Raw genomic sequence first — 27,563 nt, forward strand, 5'->3', positions numbered from 1 at the left:
AGTCAATTTCAGAGTATCACTGAGCACTAAGCCAATTTAGTGTTTACTTTAGAAGACAATTGTCTTAATTAAGGTTTTACTGCTGTGAACAGACACCATGGCCAAGGCAACTCTCATAAGGACAACATTTAACTGGGTCTGGCTTACAGGTTCAGAGGTTCAGTCTAGTATCATCAAGGCGGGAGCATGGCAGCATCCAGACAGGCACGGTGCAGGAGGAGCTGAGAGTTCTACATCTTCATCTGAAAGCTGCTAGCAGAATACTGACTTCCAGGCAGCTAGGATGAGGGACTTAAAGCCCACACCCACAGTGACACACCTACTCCAATAAGACCACACCCACTCTAACATGGCCACACCTTCTAATAGGGCCACTCCCAGGACCGAGTATATACAAACCACCACAACAATGGTAATGAAGAAGCAAGAGTCTAGAAGGTAGAAGTTCTAACACTTGTAAATACTCATCAGTTTTGAACAGCAAAGTCACGCAAAGGTACTTGTCACCATCGTATTCTCCCAGTGCCTTGGACCAGGGGGAAGGAGAGAGGGAAGGGGTTCTTCCAAGGGCTCATGCTAAAGTTCAGGTGCAAGGACGAGAGTGTTCTGTGCACTTCAGTGAGCAGGAAACAGACACTGCATTTCCTAATTAACACAGGACAATACTCCAGATCGAAGACAAATGAAAAAAGGAAACCTAGGAGAACACTTGAAGGAATAGTAAGGCCTTCAGGCATTGAGAAGCCATGGCCCAATGGCCATAAGGATTTGAGCAGTAGCAGAGGGGGTAGGTACCAAAGGGCCTCAGGATGGCAAGTGGTGGAAACCTGAGGGTGGCCTTGGGTCCTAAGCCCAACTCTACCCACACCTACAGGTATCCAATTACTAAGCAGGAGAAAAGGAAGGACCGTGACAGTAAACTGTTGAGTAAACCACTCTATGTTCTCTGTGGGGAAAGAATGAAGCGGAATGTGGGCTGGGGAAGCACAGTGTCTGTGGGACCCCCACGCACCCTAGTGAGTTGTCCCTCATAGCAGCTGGGAGAGGTGAATAATTTCAGAGAGAGAGAGGACGAAAAGGGCAAAGTTGAGGTGGGCATGAGAAGGGGGAAGGCAGGAAGGGAGCGAGAGATGTGAAGCCTTGAGGAGACATGGACCAGGAGGAAGGGGGTCAGAGGCCAGACAGACACAGAGAGGGAAGAATGCCACTATCAGTTCTCTCCTGCTTTTCCTCACCTGAGAAAAGGAACAAGTGTCTTCCCCTGACAGGGAGGGGAAAGCACCCCAAAGCCCTGACCTGCTACTCAAAACCATCATCCTTGCATCTCCCTACCATTTGCCAACTCCCACCACCTACCATCTGGCCCTCCACAGCACACATAAACATTTACTGGGTGAAAGCCAAAAGTAGACACTATGATGCTTGGCTTAATAATAAACATTGCAAATCTGATCTCCCTTACATGTTATACCAAAAATCTTCTCAGGTGTAGTTTTAGACATGAAGACGGGAAAATATGTCCATAGCCACTGAGTCAGGAAACAGGAAAGTTGGGATTGAACCTAGGCCCCATCAACCTAGTGCCCAGAACTTTGAAAGATGGCCCTGTCATGATGACAGACTAGACACAAACTGGAGAACACAGCTAATTCCCACGAGCTAAAGCCAAGCTCACCCAGAGGCAAGAGTGCATGTAGAAGACTGTGCTAGAGCCAGATCTTGAGGCTAGGAGACCATGGGAGAACCGAGAGCTCTTTAGAAACACTGCTCAGAAGACACTGCTCTGACGAACATGATGCTGTTCTGACTAGCTAGTGAGAAGTGGGTCTGCATGTACATCGCCAGGACAAGCTTCTAAAGAGTGTTCTCTACCACACAGTGCTTCATTCTTTTGACTTTTCCCAGACAGAGTACATGATCAGCCCAGAAGATGGTGGTCAGGTTTCCCTGTGCATTATAGAAAAGGGCCCACTATGTGCTATCATTCATGTAACTCTTTTATCATGAGCGAGCATACAACTCACTCTTCTGGGCACATCTTGGCCCCCACAGGCTGGGATAGAAGCAGACCAAGACATCCTGAGATAATGTCACTACCAAGTCATCTTCTGCTGAGATGACGGGTCCTGTGCATCCTTCCAAGTGGCTTCCCACCTACCCGCTAAGGCAGGCAGGAGCTCTCTTCCTCAACAAACTTGGGAAAGAGCTCCAAGGAGAAAGGAGAGCATAGCCTAGCAGCTCAGCAAGCTGAGCAGGGCCTGGGAGCCGGCCCTTTCTGGATACTGTGTGTTCTACCTTTTTCCTCCATTAGTTAATTAATTTATTCACTTTAGATCCCGATGGCTGTGCCACTCTCCTAGTGTCCTCCTTATCCCCACCCCTCTCCCCTTATCCTTTGAGAGGGTGCCCCCAACCCTTCCCAGGGGCATCAAATCTCTGCAGGGTTAGGTACAGCCTTTCCCACTGAGGCCAGGCAGCCCAGTTGGAGAATGGATTCCACAGACAGGCAGCAGCCTTGGGGACAGTTCCTGCTCCAGTTTTTGGGGGTCCCACATGGAGACCATGCTGCACATCTGCTACAAATGTGCCAGGGACCTCAGTTCAGACCATGTATGCACTTTGGCTCAGTCTCTGAGGCCCCAAGGGTCCAGGTTAGCTGACTCTGTTGGTCCTCCTGTGGAGTTCTTTTCCCCTTCAGGGCCTTCAGTCCTTCCCTGAACACTTCCATAAGAGTCCCTGAGCTCTGTTCAATGTTTGGCTGTGGGTCTCTGCATCTGTTTCAGTCAGCTGCTGGGTGGAGCCTCTCAGAGGACAGTTATGCTAGGCTCCGGTCACACATGTCCTTTTGTGCCTGAGTTACCCACTCAGGATGGCATTTTCTATAGACTGGGAAAAGATCTTCATTAACCCTACATCTATGTTAGGGTTAGGGTTAGGGTTAGGGTTAGGGTTAGGGTTAGGGTTAGGGTTAGGGGTTAGGGTTAGGGTTAGGGTTAAAAAAAAAACAGAAAAAATAAAAAACAAACAAACAAACAAACAAAAACCCTACATCTATCAGAGGGCTAATATCCAAAAAATAAAAAGAACTCAAGAAGTTAGACTCCAACAAGCCAAATAATCCAATTAAAAATGGGGTACAGAGCTACACAGAGGAATCTCAAATGGCTGAGGAGCACTTAAAGACATGCCCAACATCCTTAGTCACCAGGGAAGTGCAAATCAAAATGGCTCTGAGATTCCACCTTACACCCATCAAAATGGCTAAGATCAAAAGCTCAGGTGACAGCACGTGCTGTTGAGGATGTGGAGAAAGATGGACACTCCTCCATTGTTGGTGGGATTCTAAACCTGTACAACCACTCTGGAAATCAGTCTGGCGGTTTCTCAGAAAACTGGCAATAGTTCTACCTGAAGACCCAACTACACTGCTCCTGTGCGTATACCAAAAGATGCTCCACCATACCACAAGGCTCATGCTCCACTATGTTCATAGCAGTTATTTATAGTAGCCAGAAACCGGAAACAACCCAGATGTCCCTCAACAGAGGAATGGACACAGAAAATGTGGGACATGTACACAACAGAATACTGTTCTACCTTTAATTGGCCCCTCGTTTATTTTTTCAGGCTCTTTATTGTATAAAATATACAAACAGGAAGCCACAAAAAGCAAATTTATCATTTATTATAAGGTAGGTATCCTTTGTAACCACCATGCAAGCATATAATAAGGGAAAAAGACTATCACCACTCACCCTACCCCATATCCAGGCCTTTAACACCCAGAGGCAGCACACAAAGCTGTGTATGAGAGCAGCAGGCCAGGACGCTGCACCCTCCCTCCGTGGCTTCTGCCTCAGTCCTGCCTCTGTGAGTTCCTGCCCTGACTCATTTGATGCTGGACTATGATGTGCAAATATAAACCGAGTAAGCCCACTTCGCTCCAAGCTGCTTTCTGTCTTGGTGCTTTTCACAGAAACAGAAATCCTAACTAAAGTAAAGACACTGACACTGAGTGAGAATTTATGAATTTAAACATAAACCTGTGGCAGCTTTTGAATCCTTTCTGAAATTCTAATTACTCCATATTTGGCCCAAGCCCTTGTCACATGACCTAGAAGACATCAATAGTTCCCTTGATGTCTGGACCCATGTAAAGATATACAAGGCTCATTGTATATATTCCTGTCCTCAACACAGAATAAAATTTCTTTTTTACTGGAATATGGATTTCAAGATTACTCTCTGGGAGTAGGATGCTCATGGCTAATGGCCCGTCACCTTGGCCAGCACCTCCCACCCACACTCACAGAAACCTCTTGGCTTCCTACTGACCTCTCCAATTCAATCACTCAAATCTATAACGATGGTTTTCCTTTAGATAATTCCATGTTAAATTGTACGCTAAGAACTCTAGTTCTCAAGGACATAGGGACTTGATAACTATCCAATTGTTTTATTCTACGTTACATGAAAAAGATTTAGGCTAACAATACCACCAATAATAATTATGATTGCTAGAAAGTTTTTAAATCACTTCTATTTTCTGCATACAATGTCAGCATTCTCTTTGAATTTCTAACTTACTTGCTATATGCATTCCTACATTGAACTGTATTTGCTATGAGACATGCAAAAAACAGAAAAGCATACTCAAGCACAGAAAAAAGATAAATTCATTCCAAACTGGCCAACATGTGGACTTCTACATAGGACTCATATGATCAAATAATTTATAAAAATGATATTTTAAAAACACTTTTGGGTGGGTTGGGGATTTGGCTCAGTGGTAGAGCGCTTACCTAGGAAGCGCAAGGTCCTGGGTTCGGTCCCCAGCCCCGGAAAAAAAAAAAAAAAAGATCCAAAGGGATCATTTAAAAAAAAACACTTTTGGGGCAGTGTCTACTTGTACTCATTTGTTCCTATGTATGCTGGTGCTTCTCCTGCGTGTGTGTCTGTGTGAGGTGGCAGATGCTCTCGAGCTGGAGTTACGGAAGGCTATGAGCTGCCCCGTGGATGCTGAGGACTGAACCTGCACACCCTAGCCCCTCAGAGCCATCTCTCCAGACCCAGAGATGATTACTTAAAGATTTAAAACACAGCTAATGTGGTCCAGATGCTGGTAAGAAACACTAAAGAGAGAAAAGCAGGAAGACCAAGTTCAAGTCCAGCCTGGGGTACGTGAGACCTTGTCTGTAAATAAGTAAATGGCTAAATAGACAGGAATTCTCAGTCAGTACATGGGAACTGTAAGCAGGCTTAATAAGAGTGCTCGGGTGACAGAATAAATGAATAGGAATTCATTAATACACAGAATGGGGACTGAACACAACTGAATAGTAACAATATAAGGCCCCAAAAGATACAGGCATGACAAAAATCTTTAAAGGCACAGCACTCAAATAATGACTCCGGGAGCAGCAGGGAGAGTAATGGTGCCTTTTTATCAGACACCGGGGAACAGATGCTCAAAATGTGAAAGAAAAAACCTCCAAGGGGCTGGGGATTTAGCTCAGTGGTAGAGTGCTTGCCTAGCAAGCGCAAGGCCCTGGGTTCGGTCCCCAGCTCCAAAAAAAAGAAAAAAAAAAAAAAACCCGCCAAGATTTCTATGCCCAGTAAAACTATCTTTCTGAAATCAACACAGAATAAAGGCATTTTCAGAAAAAAAAAAAAAGAGTGGCAAAATTCATAAAGTTTGACAAACCTGCAATATAAAATTTTAAGAAAGTCCTTCAGACTCCAAGGAAATGTCACCAGATGGTAATATGAATCCCCAGGAATAAACTAATAACAGCAGCTAAATGTCAATATGTGGGTAAATAGAAAAGACCACATCGTTTCCTCATTTCTTCTTTTTAAAAGTTCTACTTTAAAAAGAGGACATAAAGAGGAACTACTCTACTGAGCCGCTGTGTTTATATCGTAAAGACACGAATGGTGTCAAGAGGGGAAACGCTGCTCTTCCAGAGGACCCAAGTTTGATTCCCAGTTGCTTGGCTGCTCACAATCTTCTCCCGTATCAGGGGCTATGACACCCTCTTCTGGTCTCTGCAGGCTCTACACATGGTGCACAGACACACACGCAGGCTAAACACCCATGCACATAAAATAAGTTTTAAAACCCTAAGTTTTAAAAAGGATAAGAGAAAACTATGTCGGAGTAAATTAAGTCATTATGAATATGGAATATGGTTGGTGAGACAGCTTAGCAGGTATTTGCTACCAAGCCTGACAGCCTGAGCTGGTTATCTGGGATCCTGCATGACAGAAAGGAGAGAAACAACTCTCAACCTTGTAAGTTGTCCTCTACTCTCCCCCCACTTCACTTGGAGGGGGAATTAAAACTGTAACAGATTTTTAAAAGGAATACTGTGATAATTAATATGCATATTGTAGTCCATAGAGGATTCATTTTTTTTAAAAGCCCCAAAAGTAACAAAGGAGCAGGGCATGCGTGCACAGCTGTGGTCCTGACACCCGGGAGGCGAGGCAAGAAGACCACGAGTCTGAAGTCACCTTGGTCAACACAGTGAGACAAAAACAAAAGGAAACGAAACAACAAAACAAAGAAACCTCCCCCACCGGGGCACATATGAAAGCATATGCGTCCATGTAAACCCACCATTCAGGTGAGTATGAGTAAACAGTCACTTAAAAAGCAAGTAAGTAATGGGACTAAGAACGCAGCGGCAAACTTGCTTCATGTTGGAGACAGTGAGACGATTTTATTCAAAGGCATAGACAGGCTGAAAGGACATAAAACAACATAGCACTGTGAATTGTCACTGTAAGGGAGATGGAACAGCTTTATTAATATTAGATAAGACAGACTTCCAATCAAAAGGAAGAGAGACCAAGAGTCATCTCTCAAACTCCAGCGCACAGCACAGTGAACGAGAAAGACTAAAAGCTGCTCTCTGGGCCAGGAGTAGGAGAGCGATGTCTGCTCTCAGCCCTTCTCTGAACTGAACCGAGGATTCTTGTCAGTGTGCTAAGGCAAGAAATAAAGGCATCCGGATTCTGAAAGACCAAGCAAAACTATTTACTTCACAGATGGCATAATCCCATATGTAAAACACCTAAGTCATCTTTTGAGAAGAGCTATTAACGGGAGCTGGTGACATGGCTCAGGAAAGGCTCTTGCTGGCAAGCCCGACACCCACGCGGATCTCTAGGACCCACATAATAGGATTGGAGAACTGACTCCCACAGGTTGTTCTCTGACAATCCGCCTACATGTGAACACACAAAATAAATACATTTGAAAAAGAACTAGTAATGAGATGATCACGTTGGCAGGCTAGAACATCCATATATAAAAACCCAATATTTTATAAAATAAAAAGGATAATTTGAAGATGAAACTAATGAAACAATTCCATTTACAGTGGCTTAAAAGTGAACAAAGACACTCGGGGATAAAGCTATAAAAATATAAAGCCTGGGTACTGTAAAGCACTATTTGTTGTAGTGGGGCATCTATGCATGTCCTGGTGTGCACATGTACAGAAGCCAGTGGGGGTGAGCTCCTCGGAAGCTGTCACACTTTAATTTTTTGAGACAAGGCCTCTCATTTTGATTGTGCTTGTAGATTCAGCCAGGTTGGCTGTGCAGCAAATTCCATGGATCTACCCGTCTCCATCTCCCCAGCACTGAGGTGATAAACACATGCCACATGCCTGGCCTTTAAGACATGGGCTCTGCATCCAACCCCTTCGCAGGTACATTAGGCTGTGTGGTCTCCCCAGGCATTTGTGAAGTATATTTCTTAAATTGTTTGTTTTGTGTGTGTGGATCTACACATGTATGCAAGTACATGTGAAAGGCAGAGGCCAGTGTTGAGTCCTCAGTGGCTCTCTAACTTTTTAAGGATCTCTTTTTATTCCTTTTACTTTATGTGTATGTGCATGTGTAAGTTGCTACATGTGTGCTGGCGCCTGTGGAGGCCAGAAGATGGCATCAGATTGCTTGAAGTTGGAGTTGCAGGCTGTTGTGAGCAGCCAGATGTGGATGCTGGGATTTTGAGATAGAATCACTTACTAAACTTGAGCTCACTGGCTAGACTGGCTAGCTGGCTGGCCAGTGAGCCCCAGGGGTGCTTTTTTCTCCACCTCCCCAGGGCTGCAGTGCCAGCTTTCTATAAAACATTTTAGAGAAATCAAAACTATTCTAATTGGAGAGTGATAGGACTGGACCATCTGCTACTATAAACTCAGGTTTTATTGTGAGCACGTAAAGCCCACATTCATCCAGAGATTCACTATAGTCCTTACCAAATGCTTGCAGACATTGTTGAGGCAGAAAGATCACAAGCTACTTCTAAAAGTTATATGAAGATGTCAAAAACTGAAAACAAGCCAGGTGTGGTGACACATTCTAGCACTTGAGAGTAAAGAGATAGGCAGATAGATCTCTGTGAGTTCTAGGCCAGCCTGATCTACACAGCAGGTTCTAGGACAGCCAAGGCTATATAACAAAAAAACCCTGTCTCAAAACAACAACAGTGAAATAACAATCCCCACCCCACCCCCAGGTGAAAAAGCTGGAAATGGCCAATTTTGAAAAAGAATAAATTTAGAGGATCTATCTACCAAGTCTCAAAGTTTATAATACAATTTTAATATTTAAGACAATGTGGCTTACCTTAAGTTAACAACACATTAAAGTAAAGAGGGGGGAGTCCCCAGAAATGAATAATGAGTATTTGTTCAGCTCACTTATTTCCCACTAAAGGATCACAGCTCCTCAATAGGCAAGTATACTTTTCAACAGATGGTACTTGGACTACTGGTTGGCCACATACGAAAACATCATTAGATCCTCACCTTACACCATATACAACTATTACATCTAAGAAGATTAGAGACCCAAACAAAAGGCTAAACCTATAGATAGTTCTGGCTTCTGGAATAAGACATACCATTTAGACTTACACATACTAATAAAGGGTGACCTGTAAAATAAAAATTGATAAAATGGACTTCACCAAAATAAGAAGATGACACCACTAAAATGAAGGTATGTTACAAACATAGAACCCTCAAAAAATGTCTATCTGATATCCAGACTGTGTCAACAATTCTTACCACTCAATAAGAAAACCAAATGGAAAATGGAGCAAAAGCTCTAAGTAGATGATTCACCTGTGAATAGATCTGTTGCTGCAGAAGACCAAGGGATAGCCAATAAGACCAAAGGATAGCCAATAAGACCAAGGGATAGCCAATAAGACCAAGGGATAGCCAATAAGACCAAGGGATAGCCAATAAGACCAAAGGATAGCCAATAAGACCAAGGGATAGCCAATAAGACCAAGGGATAGCCAATAAGACCAAGGGATAGCCAATAAGACCAAGGGATAGCCAATAAGACCAAGGGATAGCCAATAAGACCAAGGGATAGCTAATAAGACCAAGGGATAGCCAATAAGACCAAGGGATAGCTAATAAGCAGGTGAAAGCTGCTGATGCTACTCTCTAGGTAAACGCACATTAAAAGGAGTAACATGACAGATGTGTCACAATGGATCTAATTAAAAGATCTGACATGATCAAGTGTTAAAGAGAATATAAAAAAGCTGGAACCCTCATTAATTGCTGGTGGAAATGTAAAATGGAATTGCTGCTTTGGCAAAGAGTTGATGGGTGTCCTAAAAAGCTAAACACGCTTACCAGTTCCTTATCTAGGAATCAACAAAAAGGAATGGAAACATTCTCCAAGGTTTGTACACAGTGCTCAGAGCAGCATTTTCTAGAGTGGCCCATCAGCCGGCGATAGTGACATGTAGATCAAGATACAATGGAATGACCATTTGCATACGAGGGTAGGAGATGCTCAGTTAGCAAAGTGCTTACTTCACAAGTATGAGTTCAGACACCCCTCCCCCCCCAAAAAAAAAACAACCATAAAAAAAGCCAGGGAGGGTGGCATTCATCTATAACCCACCAATGGTAAGATGGAGGAAAGAGACTGGCAGACCCCTAGAAGCTTGCAGGCCAGGTCACCTAGCCTACATAGTGAAGCTCCAGGCCACTGAGAGACCTTCTGATGAAAGGCTTCTAAGGAAGGTTGTCCTCTGACCTCTACTTGTATGCGCACTCATGTACACCTACATATCCATTCACACAAGTGCACACATGAACATACACACACAGGCATGCACAAATATATGAGCGCCACACACACACACACACACACACACACACACACACACACACACAGAACGCCCTTTGGAAACATGCTACAATATAGGTAAATTCAGAACCATACTGAGAGAAGTGGAACACAGACTACACATACATTTAGACTAGACATTACATTTATATGAAAGTTCTACTAAAAGAAAAGCTGTAGAGACGGAACATCTGCAGCTGTCTGGGGCTAGAGTGGGACTGGAGATTATAATCAGTGAAGTCATTTCAAGATTCCAAGTAACCAGCTACAAGGGCCTGTCAACTAGCCACTCAGAGACAGCGAGGATGCCAAAGGGAGGCAGAAGGGAAAAGATGGAGAAGAGAGGTACAGTGTGTTCACGCCAACTCAGACAACTACCAAAAGCACTGTGTATGACAGCTGAGAATGTAAACCTAGAATAGAGAGGAAGGTGAAAACCCAAATGTCAACTGAAAATGAATTCAATCTTTAAATCTTCTCATTAGACACAGGGTTTGCGAGAACACAGACATAGGCTTCCATCTCGGTGGGCAGATCTACAACAGCCATTGTCTTATCGGTAAAAATGCGGGTGCCTGTGAGACAATGGTCAATTCCTTCTCTTCCTTTAACAGAAAGTTCTAGTAATACCTAAGGGAAGTCATAAATTATGTTGCAGTCATCTTCTGGGCCTTAGCTCAGCTTTTCCTTCTACAATTTTAGCTGTTGGCTAAAAATATTTCTCAAAACAAGAATGGAGAGAAAAATGGCAAGGTAAAAAGAAAGAAAAGGGAGCTGTCTCTGGAGGAGCCTAGGGCCTCTGCTGTCTTCTCATAAAGTATAATTTTACTTGGCAAGTGAGCCAGGGAAGGCAGAGAGCAGGCCAATGCGCTTCATTCTAGGCAAGCGCTGGAGCAGCAATGCCCACACTGTACACATCACTAAATTACCACGACAGCTCCCTACAGGCTCAGGGAGGGCAATCCTGCCTTTCTTTCCCAGACGGGTGGTGAGCTCCTCGTTACTAGAACTATGCCAGTTACTTCCAAGGTCTACTCTTGAGACATGGCTATAAAGGCCATGCTAAATGCCCGTGTGCCTCTATAACCAACTTCACCCCAGGAGGTTTCAACTACATTCCTAAAGGCTTCACAGAATGGGACACTGTAGGCACTAAAGCCGTGGGAATCCTTTCCTACTGTGGGAGGACCACATAATCCAGAAAGAACCGGTGGCAGCAGGGCCTGCTTGAAGTACTATAACAATGCTAGAATTGCCATAGACATCCTCGAAGCTCAGAGACAAGGCAAGAGCCAAAGGTCCCAGAAAATACGTTCCACTTGCTGGTGTCTAGGAAACCCTGTGATATTGTGATAGCGTGAATGAGAATGTCTCCCATAGACTCGTGTATCTGAACACTTGGTGCCCAGTTGATGGCACTATTTGGGGAGTTATGGGACCTTTAGGAGGTAGAACAATTCCTGAGGAAGTATGTCACAAGAGGTGGCCTTTCAGGGTTGATAATCTTGTCCAACTTCCTGCTTACGCTCTCTGCTTCCTGTGTGTGGTTGAGATGTGATCTCTCAGCCTCCTGCTCTTGTCACCATGGCTTCCTCAGCAGTATGGACATCTAGTGCTCTGAACACAAAGTCAACATAAGCTCTTCCTTAAGCTGCTTTTTGTCCTGGTGTTGTATAACAGCAACAAAAGAGTAACAAATACACTCAACAGCCTCCATCCTCCTTCAGGAACAGGAAACTGTTCAGGACGACCACGTGTTGGCCTCAGCACATCTCCCTGCCCACATCTAAGAGGAAGAGCAGAGGCCACCTTTTCCTTTTCCTATTCCGCTCCCCCTAGCACATCACTTAGCTCCTCTGCTGTTAATAAATACACACTGAATCAATCAGTTTTATGGAAGACATATGACAATGCGTAGGAAGCTACAAGCCATAGCTGTTTCTGCCTAAATGCCAGGCACCACTGAAGGTGCAGATCTCTCCCTAAGCCAAGCATTGAACAGTTCCTGCCGAGTAGCATCTCTTAGTTGAGGCAGATGTGAACACAGTAAACAGCAAACAGGCGGCAAAGCAAGCGGAGAACAAGGTGGACAGGCAGCAGCAGGTTCCTGCTGACCCCCAGAAGCTGACCTTGGATTAACTTTCGATGGTCTTCCCCTAGAAACCTAATAAAGATACAATGCCATTTATGCTACCAGGCAACTACAGCAATGACCTCTGATAACTTACATGTGGATCAATAGGCGTTACAGACCTTGATGAAGACAACAGCTTTGGGCCCCTACTGAGTGTGTTTATCACTTGTACATTGGGCAGATGCTATTGAAGGCTCTGGAGATCCCAGGCCAGGCCGACAGCACACTTCCCTGACAGAAGACACACAGAAAGCAGCTCCGGGCAGCCGAGGCCTGCTGAGGAAACTCACACCGCATACTGCTGTCTGGACCCTTGTGCATACAAGTTTACTTGGCTCACACTTCTAGGTCACACTCGGTCACTGAGGAAAGTCAAGGCAGGAACTGAAGCGGGAATGGAAAGACTCCCTAAAGGAACGCTGCTTGCTGGTTCTCCCTCCCCCTTGCTCCCTGGCTCATGCTAACCCAACCAGCTTTCTTATAGAGCCCCGCCCTCCCGTCTAGGAATGGTGCTGCCCAGCAGCTCCCACACATCGACCAGCTCAATCCCTCACAGACATGAGACCTGGGTAATCTCTCGGTTCAGAGTCCCTTGGATGGCATAGGTGGGGTCAAGCTGATAGCTGGCTCTAACTAGGACAGGAGCAAGTGTGGTCAGCAGCATTCTGGAGGTCAATATTTAACAGATCCAGAGAAGATGCTCTGAGAGGTCCAGCTCATCCTGACGCCGCTGCTGAGCAACGGCGTTGAAGAGGACAAACGAAGACACAGCAGGCTGGCTTACTTGGACAAGAGGCCTCTGAGGATCTTGTCACCCATGCCTCCAGGCTACCTCATCAGTGACTGGCCACCGATGTACTTCAGGCTTTCTCACTTGTTCAGAAAAGGAAAGAAAACTCCCCCAAACCATCGCATCTAGGGCAATCTCATATAAAAATGGCTCAGCAGTGTAGCTATTTTAAAACACGATGATTGGATTCCTCTCTCAAAGCAAGGGTCTGTCTAGCTGCTTACCACCTTACCTCAAACAGGTGACTGTCACACTCATCTGAAATTCTGGGACAGTGACCAGCACTCCTCCACCTAGACTGTGTGCTTCCTGGAATCATTTCTTCACATCGCTCCCCCAGAGCACAGCTCAAGAACTGATTTGCACACACCACACTGGTAAGTGTGCCCTTCCTGGGGGAATCCATCTCCAGTTAGATCCAGAAGCATTAGGAAATGATCCCAAAAAAATCATGTTAGCTCTGATTGTTTAGACACCACATTATATAACTTTCTTTTAAGAGAAAAGCTGCAAGATAAAAAGAAAAATAGTATTGTCTCCTTTCCCTCTTTCTTAAAAGGCTTAATCCATTTGTAATATTTATTTTCCTGATGGAATAGAAATTCCATAGGGACCATTTGCTATCTGGACCATAGTCCAGATATCTTTAGATCTTAACATAAAGTTCTGACAGAGGAATAAACACGCTAATGAACCAGCACACACACACACACACACACACACACACACACACACACACACAGGGAGGGGAGCAAAGGAGGGAGGGAGGGAAGGAGGGAGAGAGAGGGAGAGAGAGAGAGAGAGAGAGGGAGAGAGAGGGAGAGAGAGGGAGAGAGAGAGAGAGAGATCACTTTTCAGGGAATTCTGGTTGTTTAGTGGTAGGGGAGGGGCAGTGTATAGCTGGGTAAACCTGCTCTGGGATGGGTCTTTATGAGATGCAATAAACCTGCCAGTTAGCTCAGCCCTCTCTACTGTGGAAGCCTATGGTGACCTACCCCATCCTTCTGGAGCCAAGGACAGACCAGCATGGCTGCCCCCAGCTTGGGCAGCAGTAATAAAGCTTTCTAGAGGAAGAGGATCCTGACACACTTGAAGTTAAGTGTATTAGTGATAAGGACTCTTTCGTCTCCATTCATGAAGAATGAAGCTGACCCAAGGCCACATTTAAACATAACAGATTTGATTGGTCCTTTTTATTCCAGATGGCTGAGACTTCTTTGGTCTCAGTCATGGAGAGCTGGAGGAGGCGCCCTGAGTCCTGCGGCAGTTACAGGACTTCCTCAGGCACGGCCATCCCTAGTTCCATCATTCTGAAACAGCCCAAGTGAAATGCTTGACAGGTGAGCATCAGTGAAGTCTTCCAGACATGTGAGAGCCCAAGTGACATATGGCATCCCCAGCGTGGCCTAAGCTGGAGGATACAGAAAGGGATCCCTACCCACGTCCTACTCTACCAGAAACCACCTTCTAACACTGAAGCCTCAGACAGACTCCTCCCCTCTCCTCCTCCCCACTTCCCAGTGAGGTCCATGTGGAGATAAGTCCAACTAAAATGGGGGCATGGGTCTGTGGGCACTAGACTCTTGCCAAATGAACTACCCTGCCCTTAGCTCTTCACAGCACTCCGCTTTCATGATTCAACAGCTTCCGTAAACATATTCCTAAGCCTGGTGTGATGATTAAACAACCGTTCCCCCATAGGCGCACATAGTTGAGCACATGGTCACCTGTGGTGCTGTCATCTGAGGAGGTCGCCGAGCCTTTAAGAGGCACAGTCTTGCTGGAGGAAGTGTGTCACTGAGACTGGACTGAAAGCTCATAGCCTCGTGTCAGTCACTTCCGGTTCACCTCCCTGCTGCCCAGCTACCTGCAGCTGTGCTTCCCAAACCCACACTTCCTTCTATAATTGGCTCTTGGTCATGGTGTTTTATCACAGCAACAGTAAACTAATCCACGTGGCACGTGCTCTCCCACCACCTTTCTACTACCCACCCTGCCAGCGGAAATTCTATGTGGAGAAAGCAAGTGTAAAGGGAAACTGCTTCCTGGGCGGGGTGGGCAGCTGACTGACTGCATATGTGAGGCTACTCCTGGTTGTCAACTTGACCACATCTGGAATGAACTACAATCGCGGGCACACCTGTGAGAGATTCTGAGGCTGGAAGACTCAGGCTTCTGACCTGGATCTTGACATGGAGATCTTAAGGCACAGTAACCATGAAAAGCTTAGACCCAGGCAAGGTAGTACATGCCTTTAATCCCAGGAGACTGAAGCAAGCAGATCTCTGAGTTCAAGGCCAGCCTGGGGCAGAGCAGGTTCCAGATCTAGTGGTGGTGGTGCACACCTTTAGTCTGGGCCACACCTTCTGCTCGAGGTCTACATAAGGACATTGGGAGAAGGAAGTCTCCTTGCCTGATTGCACTTACACTGGAACCTACTTCTTCATGATTCCGGTCTATACAGAAGACCAGCTGAAACCACCAGCCTCATGGGACTGAGCTACTAGACTTCCCACTCACGGCTGCCCATTTGTGGGGTTAGACTACAGTGCCCAACTATAAGTCATTACAACAAGTTCCCTTAATGTATAGAGACATTCCATTAGTTCTGTGACTCTGACTAACACAACATAACATCACTTTCTCCTGCATCATTTCTTCCTGGTTTTCTCCAGTCAAGCTTCTGCTCTTGCCCTCCACCTGGTCTTTTCAAGGTCACGGTATCTTCTGTTATCTAAGCCGGTGAACCTTTGCTCTTCCTCCCTAAGTGCTCAGTACCATTCTGCAGGGGATTGCTGCTCCTGGCTCTCACAGAGAACCCTCACAGCTTCCTCGTGCCTCTGCTAGCTTCTCGCCCAGAGCCCCTCTTTATCCCATGCCCACTTGCTGCAGGCCCCAGAGCTGGCTCCAGATCATGCTTCTCTCACTAGTCATACTATGTGCTCACTGATTTCACTGTCTCTGGGCTTTAAATACTATCAGCACATCAAAACCCACGCTTTAACACTCAAATTCAGACCCTGTCTATGTTTGTCCATTTTCCTCACTGAGGCTACCCCTCACCGTGCATATCAAACAGAACAAGTTCAAAAGCAAGCTTCCGATTTCCCTTTTTCCAGACCCAATTCTCTCCTTGTCCCCACCCTATCTAGCCTTGGAGCCACTTTCTCTGCCTTCTACATCTAGGCTATATTGAGCTGAGCTAAATACGTTGCAAAGGTCAACAAGATTATCTGAGAACATTAGACCATTTTGAAGCCCATGCTTAATAGAGATTAGAGGCCTGTTTGTTTTCTATAAAAACAGAATTCCAAAAGCTCTTGTATAACTTGTGAGCACCTCAGGGGAGCTCCAAATCTGCTTCATCCATGTTGCTTTCTTTGAGTAAGGGCCTCCCGTGCAGAATGTGAGTTACCTCAGCCAGTGGTACAATCTAATAGGCTTGCCTCCCAAGTGCTAAGAGTCATTTGCTTTTTCATTTTAACCAATGCTTACACTCCCTGCTTAAAACCAATTCAGAAGCAGAGGAGACACCCATCGTACCTGACCTGGCTGACAAAAGCAAAGTTATAAGAAATGGCCTTTGCTGCCCTGCGTTTACAGCAGGAGGCTGAATAGCCTGAAGCACAATGTAATGTAGTAGATGATGGCCCACCCCACCACCACCAACCTCTGCCAAACCAAGCTTTTCTGGTGATTCTAGCTCTGAGTAGTGACTCAAGTAAGGATGTAACATGTCTCTTCTCCTAGGAAGGTTGACAGGATGAAACCATTCTTGGCCATTGGCTGTGCTATCTAGTGAGGACGCTGCTCTCAACAGGAAATCCAGTCTGTCCTAGCTGCTTCCCCAAGAACACCAAAATGTTGTGTGGTGGCTTGAATATTCTTGGCCCAGGGAGTGGCGCTATCTGGAGGTGTGGGCTTGTTGGAGTAGGTGTGGCTTTGTTGGAGGAAGTTTGTCACTGTGGGCATGGGCTTTAAGACCTCATCCTAGCTGCCTGGGAGCCAGTCTTTTCCTAGCAGCCTTCAGATGAAGATGTAGAACTCTCAGCTCCTCCTGCACCATGCCTGCCTGGATGCTGTCATGTTCTTGCCTTGATGATAATGGATTGAACGTCTGAACCTGTAAGCCAGTAACAATTAAATGTTGCCTTGGTCATGGTGTCTGTTCACAGCAGTAAAACCCTAACTAAGGCACGTTGTGAGTGGGAAGTGACCTGCCAGGAGCAGGTCCAGCAACTGTAGAAGAATGCCCGGTTCCAAGCCTGGTCTACATACAGAGCCCAGCAACCAAATGATGCCTGCTTCTCTATGAGCCACCACTTCAACTGACTAAGCCTAAATCTCATCATATTTTTAGCTGACCCACCACTGTTGGGTTACAACTCACATCCTTTTATTTTCAAACAGGAGAGCACTAAGTTGTTCGGGCTGACCTTGAACTTGCAGTCCTCCTCCTGCAGTCTCCTGAGTTACAGGTGTACACCACCACACATAGCTGATAGAATGTTTTCACTCTTGATAGGCCCGCAGCTGCCACTCAGGGAGATCAGAGAAATACATACGAAGGATAGGTGAGTTCATCCTAAGTCCAGTCACAGCCCAGGACTCCTCAGACATGAAGGCTGGGATTGAGAGAGGCTGAATGGTGACCGCGGGGATGGGAGGGGAAGAAAAGTACCAGCGAAGGTGGAGGGAGGGGTTCACAGGGCAGCAGGGGAGGAGAGTGGTGTGAGGAAGAGCAGAGAATGCAAAGTGAAGGCAGGTGGGCAGCAACAGACACCAGGGCCAGGAGTTAGTGCTGGTCTCAGGTTCTCCGGAAGACACTCGAGGATGCTAGAAGTCTCTCCTGGGAAGACCGGAATTATAAAAGGTAGGATTCGTTCCCACAACTCAGCAAGTACGTAAGAATCACCCAAATGCTAAGTATGGAGTAAGTTTCTAAGATATTTTATCCATTTCTGCCTCTCATTGCCAAACCCATCTACATCTCATTTTCTTATCACTGAAAATCGCTCTGTTCATCCACACAGAAAAAAAGAAATAGAGAGAGATGACAAAAAGCAGTACACTAACAGACAGAACTGTGGGGTGCCCCAGAACACGGAATAGCAGTGCCTCCATGGTTTCAATGTCCAGTGACAGCTGATCCTCTCTGAATGGTCCTAAGGCCCTGAGGAACCCCCCAATATGAGTCAGGCACCCTAGAGTACTGGGAGCACCCAAAAACCATTTTGGGCTTCAGCACGGACTTCCACCTCCACATACATAGTAGCTCCCACAAGTGCAGTCAAGCCCAGACTTGGAACACTGCAGATGGGAGAAACCCTTGGAGTACCTGGTCTGTGGAGGACAGCAGAGGAGAGTGCAAGGAAAGAAGAGAGGCTTCAAAGGGAAGCAGGCCCAGAGGGCTGCATCAGAGGGCACTTCCTCAAACTTGTACAAGAAAATGCACAGGAAATAAGTCAGAAAGCAATCCTCGGTAGGCAGCTGGCATTCCCAAAGATGAGGTCAGAGCCCAACAGTCTCGTGTCCAACCCACCTCCCGAAAACAGGCTTCAACAATCAACGTGAGCTGTCCAGCACACACGGTCACTGCACAGTTGGCGTTTCCTGTAGAAGGTAATGACTTGGCCCCTGGGATTCCCAAGGGAACTGATTTCTCCCTCTGGATTTCCACACTTCCCCACCCCCAGCCCCACCCCCACTCCCATAGGTTAGAGATAAAGAAGGGTTTCTCTGCAATGGCCACCATTTATTGTGGGGAAGAAACAGATGTCCCCTCCCTCTCCTTCCATTTACAGAAGCAGAAAATAGACAAGGGGACATGCGTCATTGCTCAGACGTCTCAGTCAGTGGCAGATGAGATCAAATTTGAGAGCCTCTTTGTGCCAAAGCCACGAAGCTAGCCAAACCTTGGGACGTTTGTTGTGGTCTTTGGTGGGCCATGCTGAGCTAAACCAGTGAACTTTGGAGCAAAGTAGATCTTTCTTCTCAAAGAGTTTAATAAGACTTGGAATCTAAGGTTTTATTTTCCATGAATACAAAATGGGTGCATGCAGCAGTGAGTTACCAGGCAGACCCTTCTGGCAGCTACACCTCAGGGTTTAAAGCTCTTAAGAATGAAGAGAGAGCAGCGAGCTCCAGTGTTCACTGTGTGAGAGGCGGGACTTGTGTCCCTCTTGCCAATCAAAGCACTATTGACTGCCGCTCCTAGAGGAAGGGACAGGTGTCTAGGGGCCTCCCATGCAAAGCCTTGGAGAAGCTACCGAGAAAGCAGATACCTACTGTTGGTCTTCATGCACATCTATCCTGCAGCACAAGTCAAAACAAGGACAACTGAGGAGACGTTTCTCACAAGAACAACACAAAAGGAAATAGATGTCAAAGCCTTAGAGCCATCCCTTCCATCCATCCGCGTTCTGCATCCCTTTCCTGACCCTCTCAAAGACAGTCTGAGGACAAAAGGTCCTGATAGTCAGGTTGGCAAATCTAGTTTTTGGAACCGTTCACAAGGGGATTCTGTGTGCTGGGGTTCCCTTGAGAACTGGAGAGGCAGTGTCATTCTCGTCTTAGGGCATCTGAGAAAGGGCATCTCAGACATGGCTCCATCAGCACCACCTGCCCTGTCTAGAGCTCCCTACCTGGAGTTCATAGTCACCCAAGTGTCGTCCTCCCTCCTCTCCCAGCTTCAAATCCCACAGGAACTCAAGAGAGTCAAGTAGAGAGGATACACACACAAAACCACCAATGTTCATTCTTTTTACCAAACATTCCAATTGTATTACATAGTGCACTATGTGTGTGTGTGAGTGTGTGTGTGTGTGTGTGTGTGTGTGTGTGTGTGTGTGTGTGTGATGTCTTCCTCTATCACACTCTACTTGGGGTTTTGGAAGCTCTCTAGTGAGTGTAGACTAGCTGGCCAGCAAGGCTCTGGGATCCACTGTCTCCACTCTACAGTACTGGGATTGTACTTAAGTCTGTCATACCTTGTTTGTACACAGATTTGGGTCCTCCTGCTTGTGGGGCAAGCACTTTACCCACTGAGCCATCTCCCCAATTTTATAATTCATATTTAAAATCACTTTGTTCTAACAACTAAGCCGGAAACAGCATCTTGAAAGACTACTTTCCTTCCTAGAAAGTGGATTTAAAGCAACGACAACAAAGAAAGCTTACCCATTTTTGAAATAGAGGACATGGGCTCTCTGAAGTCCTGTTTCTAGGAAAAAACCTAGTTCTTGATCGTGGGGAGCAGGGCCAGGCTTAGGGCTTCTGTTCTGAATATTAGTTAGTATTACCTAGAAGGGGAGAGAATTGGAAGACTAATCAAACACAGATCAATGCCTACTTCCTTCAAACCCTGGCTCCAAACACACTGAAGACAACCAACTTCCTGTGGCAGAGACGGGGCAGTCTCTGTGCAGCAGTAGCAGCGAGATGACTTCACGGGGGGCATCCGGGCAGGCCTGTAGTACACTGACTCTGAGAGCTCAGAGCATGGTGCCAGCAGAATCATCAAATGTGGACTCTCTGCTAAATACCAAGACATTGCCAGGGAGGCTGAGTGAAGCAGAACTGGTCTCAGCAAAGAGCAGGAAGTCATTGCCCACCAATGGCTCTGGTCAGGCAGGCAGACTTATTCCTCCACTGAGAGCCAACACGTGACACAGTTGGAACTAACTCTGGAATTCACCAGAGCACAAACTCACCAGGCTGCAGGCTCAGGCCAGGAGGCTGAGTGCCACTCATCTACACTCAGAGAAGGAGCTGAAGGAATAAACTCTCTCCCTAAGCATGACCTTGGGTAACCATAGATAACCAGGGTGAAAAGATTTAAATCTTTAGTTCTGAAAACAAATCAGACCAAAACAAAAAGCCAAAACAAACAAACACCCTGACCAGAGCAGACAAAACCGACAACTCCTCAGGTGAAAGACTTCTGAGTTCACATTGAACTGTGGACACACATCAGCAACTCTCTTTAAACCCACGAGACAGACAAAGCCGTTCTCAGAGATGATCGGGTCCACGGCACATTTAAAAGCCACACATGCAAACATGCCACTCATGTTTTCTGAGGTCAGCAGCTCCTTAAAAGACTCAAACCCAAATATCCTAAAGGTCTGGAAATTACTCCTAAGGATCAGTGAAGCAATTGCTGGCTCTCGAACCAACAGATTTCCTTTGGGCACAAAAGAACACACCACACCGGGAAGTCATTGTAGGAGACTGAAATCCAGGTGGTTGCATCTGCCCTACAGCCCAGCAGCTAATCCAAAGTCGTGGGCTCCTTCCCGCTGCAGCGTTCCCTCCCAGGGGCAGGCATCTCTACCACAGCTCCTCCTCCCGCCCAGTGTCAGTGTTGGAGAGGCACAGGCTCTTTCCTCTTCTCCCTCATGTCTACCTTCAGATGACAGCATCCATTACTGTGCGTTTCAGAACTTACAGGCATGTGACCATTCCCCAGTTTAATTTCTCTTCTAGGTCTTCTGTTCTCAGACTCTTAAGCAACCGTGCACCTTGGAGGTCCAACACTGAAACTTTCCAGATCACTCTTTATGCTCCTCTGACAATGGCTCTTACTTTGAAATCATTCAGTACACAGTCCACACGGAATTAAACCTACCTCACAATTCTATGGGCACATCTGCTAACAATCCCCACATCCCTCTGCACATACGTATTAAGCAGAGACAACAAAAACACTTCACGAAAAAAGAGGCCACCTTATAAATTCTAGCTTTGAATTTAAGCCATTACATGTAATTTAGTTAATCTTGACAAAGTAATTAAAGTATAATCCAAGTGGTCATGGAATCAGAAATTCTTTTCCTGATAGTGGGGATCTAGTTCAGTTTTTACAAATGTCAGGCTAGGGCTCTACCACCAAACTGCATTTCCAGCCCCTCCCCCCAAATAGTGTTCACGTAACTCATTAAAAATCTCTTTAAAGTTAAATTCAAATTTTTTTTGTAGCTACAGGTACATTAGTATGTGTGTACAAAAACTATGTACATGCAAGGAAAGGGGGAGATAATTACTTTTTAACCTACATATTTTAGCTTTATACGGTAACAAACAGCACATGATACAGATACTGAGATTAGTACACCCATGCCTTTTATTTTGACTTTTTCATTTATTTTTATTATATTAGTATTTTTAGATTTTAGATTCTTACTTTTTTTGTTATTTTTATATTGCTATGTAAATGTCTGATTGAGATAAATACAAGATAAATGATAGATGATAGCTAGATAGATGAGAGATGTAGTAGATAGATAGATAGATAGATAGGGAGATAGGGAGATAGATAGATGATAGATAGGGGATAGATAGGTGATAGATAGAGGTATAGTTCGATGCCCTTTGGTTTTGGTGGTTTGGTTTGGTTTTGGAGCTAAAGACTGAAACCACGACCTGCTCTGTACAGATGATTGATTGCTTTACCACCAAGCCACACCCAGTTCTGTACAGAGTGCTGCTATTGGGAGCTTTGTAGTAAGGTCAGAGGTCAGGAAGTGTGAGACTTTCAACTGCATTGTCTATTTCGAGATTGTTTTGACTGCTCTGGCTCCCTTGAAATTTCACACACATTCCTGAAGCAGCTTGTTGATTCTTTTCTTTTTCTCTTCTTCAAGTAGATCATGCTTTGTAGTTACTCAGATTTGGGATCAGTTTCCAGAACGCTGTCATTTTAACAGATCAAGCACTTAAACCTGTGAGCATGGGTTATCTGTGCTTACTGGGGTGCTCCTTTCTATTTAACAGGTTTTTAAACTTTTAGTTCACATGTTTTTGCTACATGTATTCCTATAGATTTTCATCTTTGGATATTAGTGGGCATGCTATAATTTTAAGTTGAACGCCATTCATTCCACATGACTTTATGTATAGTCTTGATATACTATAACCCTGCTGAATTTGTTTATTATCTCCAACAGATCTGTGTGTGTATTTTACATATACAATCGCATTATCTGACAAAGAATTGCCGATCTAGATGCCTTTCATTGCATTTTCTGGGCAAAACACAATGGGAAGAATTCCTAGTAACACATCAAGCTGAAGTAACCAAAAAACTAATTTTCTTGTCCCTGATCTTAGGGGAACACACCCTATGCCCTGGCTGAGTAAATTCCCACTCATTTCTAGACTGTTGGCTGTCTTTTCTCATTAACTGCAAAAAGTGTGTTAGATTTTGTCAAATGCTTTCTCTGAATCTACTGAAGGATTAGTTTCTTTATGCTACCATTAAGGGGTAAATCATCTTCCTGAACTATATGTCTCTTAGTCATGGTATATAATCCTTAGAGAAACTCCTCAATTCCCAACAGGTTAGCTTGGATAGACGTGTTGTAAGTTGGCAGAGCATCTAATACAGCTAACGGCACCACGGCTTGGCCTAATCTGCCTTATACATGCTCTGAACACTTACAATAACCTACAGCTGGGCAAAGCCATCCGACTTATTTTGTAATAAACTCCGACTAGCTCACATAATTTACTGACGCGTAGACACAGAACATCAGACAATGCAGTATGGAGGGTGCTTGGGCACCACTTCTTCCTGGAGCTGATCTTGACTTCACACAGGCCCAGCACCAACTCTGACTTCGCAGTTCTCTTGAGTATCCCACATCACAGTGCTCCTCGTGTGGCTGTGCGCCTGCGCCTTGAAGCTGGGAGGTGGGGTTCTCAAGGGCTTGCCCTGAAGTTGGCTAAGGCCCCTGAAGCCCAGCTGCCGGTCTTGCTGCTCACTGGGGCTGGAACTTGCCTCTTCCAGTTACCTGCATCAGCTTCTGCTGTTGCTTTTCTTCACTGCTTACACTACTGGTTCTCAACCTTCCTGAGGCTGCAACTCTTTAACACAAGTTAAAGGGTTTCTCGTGTTGTGGTGGCCCCCAATATAAAATTATTTCATTGCTAATTCATAACTGTAATTTTCTACTGTTGTGCAGTATAATGTAAATACCCGAGTTTTCTGATTATCTTAGGTGACCTCTGTGAGGGTCATTTGCCCCCAAAGGAGTTGTGGCCCACAGGTTGAGAACCGCTGGCCTATGTTTTTCTGTGACTCCCTTTTATGACCTGGATGGTTAGCTGGATGGGGTCTTGGCCTGAGGCCAGCACTTTCAGGTGCTCCATTTCCCCTCAAACTGTACATTTTTAAATATTTTCTTGCTCAGCTTGCTCCTTTTCAGAAGACTGAAAAGATCTGCATAAGACTGACCACTATTAACCACCCAACAGAGTCCATGTTAGGCTGTTTTGAAATCTCCTGTGCCAACACCATTAATTCAAAATTCTTCAATTTAGCCTCAGGCAGACTTTTTTGAATAAGGGCAGAAAGCAGCCACATTATTTATCAAAAGATCACAAGGACAGGCTCTAGGCCGCCTATTACTACTCTTCTCTAACACCACTTTAGCTGGAAAGCATTTAAATGGGCCTGGCTTACAGTTTCAGAGGTTTAGTCCATTGTCATCATGGCAGGGAGCATAGTGGCATGCAGAGAGAATTCTGAATCCACAGGCAGCAGGAAAAGAGAGGCACCAGGCCTGGAATGGGCTTTTAAAACCTCAAAGCCCCACCCCTAGTGACCACGTCCTCTAATAAGGCCACACCTCCTAATCTTTTCAAATAGTGCAACTGTGCGGTAACTAAGTACTCAAATCTATGAGTTTAAGGAGGCCATTCTCATTCAAACCACCACAAAGAGACACTGAAATTTGCAACAAAAATTTAATCATATCTACTATATAAAACTGAACCCTAACCTTGATTTGGGAGTTAATTCTTTTTAAATATGGAAAAGTGAAAACTTTTGAAATCCTAATGGGGACATATTCTAACATTCAAGTTTTAATAATAATGATGATGATGATGATGATGATGATGATGATGATGATGATAATAAACTCAATGGTTAAGAGTGTGCCCTGCTCCTGCATAGGACTCAAGTTTGCTTCCCAGAATCCCTGTCTAATGGCTCATAAATGCCTAAACTTCTGCTCCAGGAGATCTTATACTCTCTTCCGGCCTCCACAGGCAGCGCTTTACATGTACAAACCCATGCAGAGACACATAATTAAAAACAAAAAGTCATTAATATAAAATACAATAAGTACAATAAAAGATTATGTAACAATAAAAAGTACCAACGCTTACTACACCAGCAACAGATCTAAGTCAAAGAAGCTAGTGATCATAGACCACATACTATATGAATTTATATGGAATTTTATGACTTTATATGACACATGCACATTTACAGAAGCAGAAAGGCTAGCAAGAGTTCAGTGCTGTGAAAAGTGTGGAATGAAGAGTTGACTGCAGGTGGGTACAAGGCTTCCTTTTAGATGGATGGAAGTGTCCTGGGATTAAATCCTGGAGGTGTCTACACAGCTCTGAACATCATCGTGTGCTGATGGTTGGGCACATTAAGGTGTGCCTGTGTGCCCAGCTACCTCAGGAGCTTAGGACAAGGATGACTTGAGCTTAGGTGATATCCTACCTCATCTACATAAATAAACAAACAGGTGATTACAAACTCGACACAGAACTGTACAGTTTAAATAAGTGAATTATACAATGTGTAAATCATACCTCAGCAACACTATCCTCTAAAATTATTACATTTATTCACGTATTGTGTGTAGGGGTATGCATACACCGCAGAGTGAGCGTGTAAGTTAGAGGACAGTTTGTAGGAGTTGATTCTCTCTTAGCATGTAAGTCCTGATGACTGCACTCAGGTCTTCTGGCTTGGCAGCAAATTGAGCTGTATTTCACTGATACAATTCTTTAGTATATTAATAGTTATTATTACTAAGCAAATATGAGGGACATGTCAGTGGCATTAATAACTGAAAATGGAAACTAAGCATGCAAGACACTATGTTCACCTAGAAAGTAATTTTGTAACACCTTGCCAAGATGCAGAGCACACACAGTCTCCTGAACTGCCAGTGACAGCCGTGCATGGTTACCACAGTGACGGCCGTGCATGGTTAGTGGTCAGTATCCCACTTCGGCCCTGTCACTAGGAAGAAGGTAAAGGAAGCAACAGAAAGGCTGCCTGGAGAAGGATGCCAAGTTAGACCCAACAATGAGGTATCACTTGGAATAATATATAACCGTGAAAGTAATGTAAAATTTAGTATAAACTAAGCACAAGCCAGACAGAAAATGCTTTACTGTGTTGACGGCAAAGGCACAAATGTGAATTAAGTGATTGTTCCTCTCTGGTTACTAGACTTTTCTGGAATGTTGCAGAATACAGTCCAGGCAGCCAGAGGTCAGGCTCAAAATCAGCAGTGCTAGAGCAGAGGCTAGGCAGTCCATCTCTGGACATTTCCATAAGGAAGTGTTCATGTGCTGGCCTGCGCTCTGAATGGGCTGAAGTGATGGAAACTGGGAGCCAGGAGGGCATGGTCTCTTGACTGTCTCACCTTTGAAAGCCATGAGCGCAGTGGCTTGTGTCCTCAAGCTCTGCCTGTCTCAGGAGCAGCACCTAGCTTAAACTCAAGACACACACTGACCTTAATCTAATCCACTCCTGATCTGTCACTTAGCTGTGCCACTCAAGCTCCCTTGCATGGCAGACATCATAAAGCCAAGTCGTGACCTGTGCTTTCTGAGCTGTTCATTGAGGAGAAGGAATCTGGGGTGAGCTCTGTAATACTTGGGGACCCGGTGTTTCTTCTTGGGACTTCAGCACTAAACTGGTCCATGAGCAGTTATAGTTTAGCTTTAATGTCTTTTCCAAAATTAGGTGTGAAGAAATAAACTGTCAGCAGAGGGTAGAGCTGCACCCTGGCCCGGCTCCTGCTCTAGAATGCCACCACCAGCTGGCCAGGCAGTATATGCAGAGCCCAAAGACGGGATGATTTCATGTGCCAAAAGCAGGGCTCAGGTTATGACAGCAAGGATGAGGTCATCTTTATCCATGTCACTGCACCACCAGCATTCCTTACAGGGCAGAAAAGTGTATCTGCTGTTGGCGTGCTGCCTCTATCTGAATAGAAACTAATCAAAGCCACCCCACAGCACTGTTAACACTACCTTATTTGATCTGTCTGATCAAAAAATTCTACACATATAATGTTTGCTATATTTATTCTCTTTCAGAAAACAAACTATCAGAGAACATCGTCAGCCCCTGTCTCTATGACCCTAACTTAACCAAGCATTTACCCACAGCTCTCACGGACTCATCTCCCTTGACTCTCCTCAACAAGGAGGAAGAATGAGTGAGGACAGCACCCTGCATGCTACCTGGTGTACAACCACCCTGCTCGGTAAAGGACGGATCTCTAGGCCCTTGAAATCGGACAACTCAGCTCCTGCTGGTTCTCCGAAAACAGAAACTGAAGCACAAGAAATCAATGACCAGTCAAAGTCCATCTGGGCGTGAAGAACACTCCAGACCTAGAAACAGGAAAGGCTCAGTACAGACAG

At 45.2% G+C, this 27,563-nt stretch overlaps 1 protein-coding gene across 10 annotated transcripts in view; it reads right to left on the bottom strand.

Annotated features, from left to right (window-relative positions):
* The window catches only part of Ttc7b (tetratricopeptide repeat domain 7B), a 212,798-nt gene that overhangs the window by 127,180 nt on the left and 58,055 nt on the right, over positions 1–27,563 (bottom strand). For 6 of the 10 annotated variants that reach the window (NM_001108719.3, NM_001401373.1, NM_001401371.1 and 3 more), the window contains 1 exon segment: positions 20,277–20,398. The exons of the other annotated variants lie outside the window; for them this stretch is intronic. In NM_001108719.3, coding sequence (NP_001102189.2) covers positions 20,277–20,398 — 122 coding nt within the window. 10 annotated transcript variants of the gene reach the window in all.

Source organism: Rattus norvegicus, chromosome 6 (assembly GCF_021556685.1).
Source record: "Rattus norvegicus strain SHRSP/BbbUtx chromosome 6, alternate assembly SHRSP_T2T, whole genome shotgun sequence".
Taxonomy (NCBI): domain Eukaryota; kingdom Metazoa; phylum Chordata; class Mammalia; order Rodentia; family Muridae; genus Rattus; species Rattus norvegicus.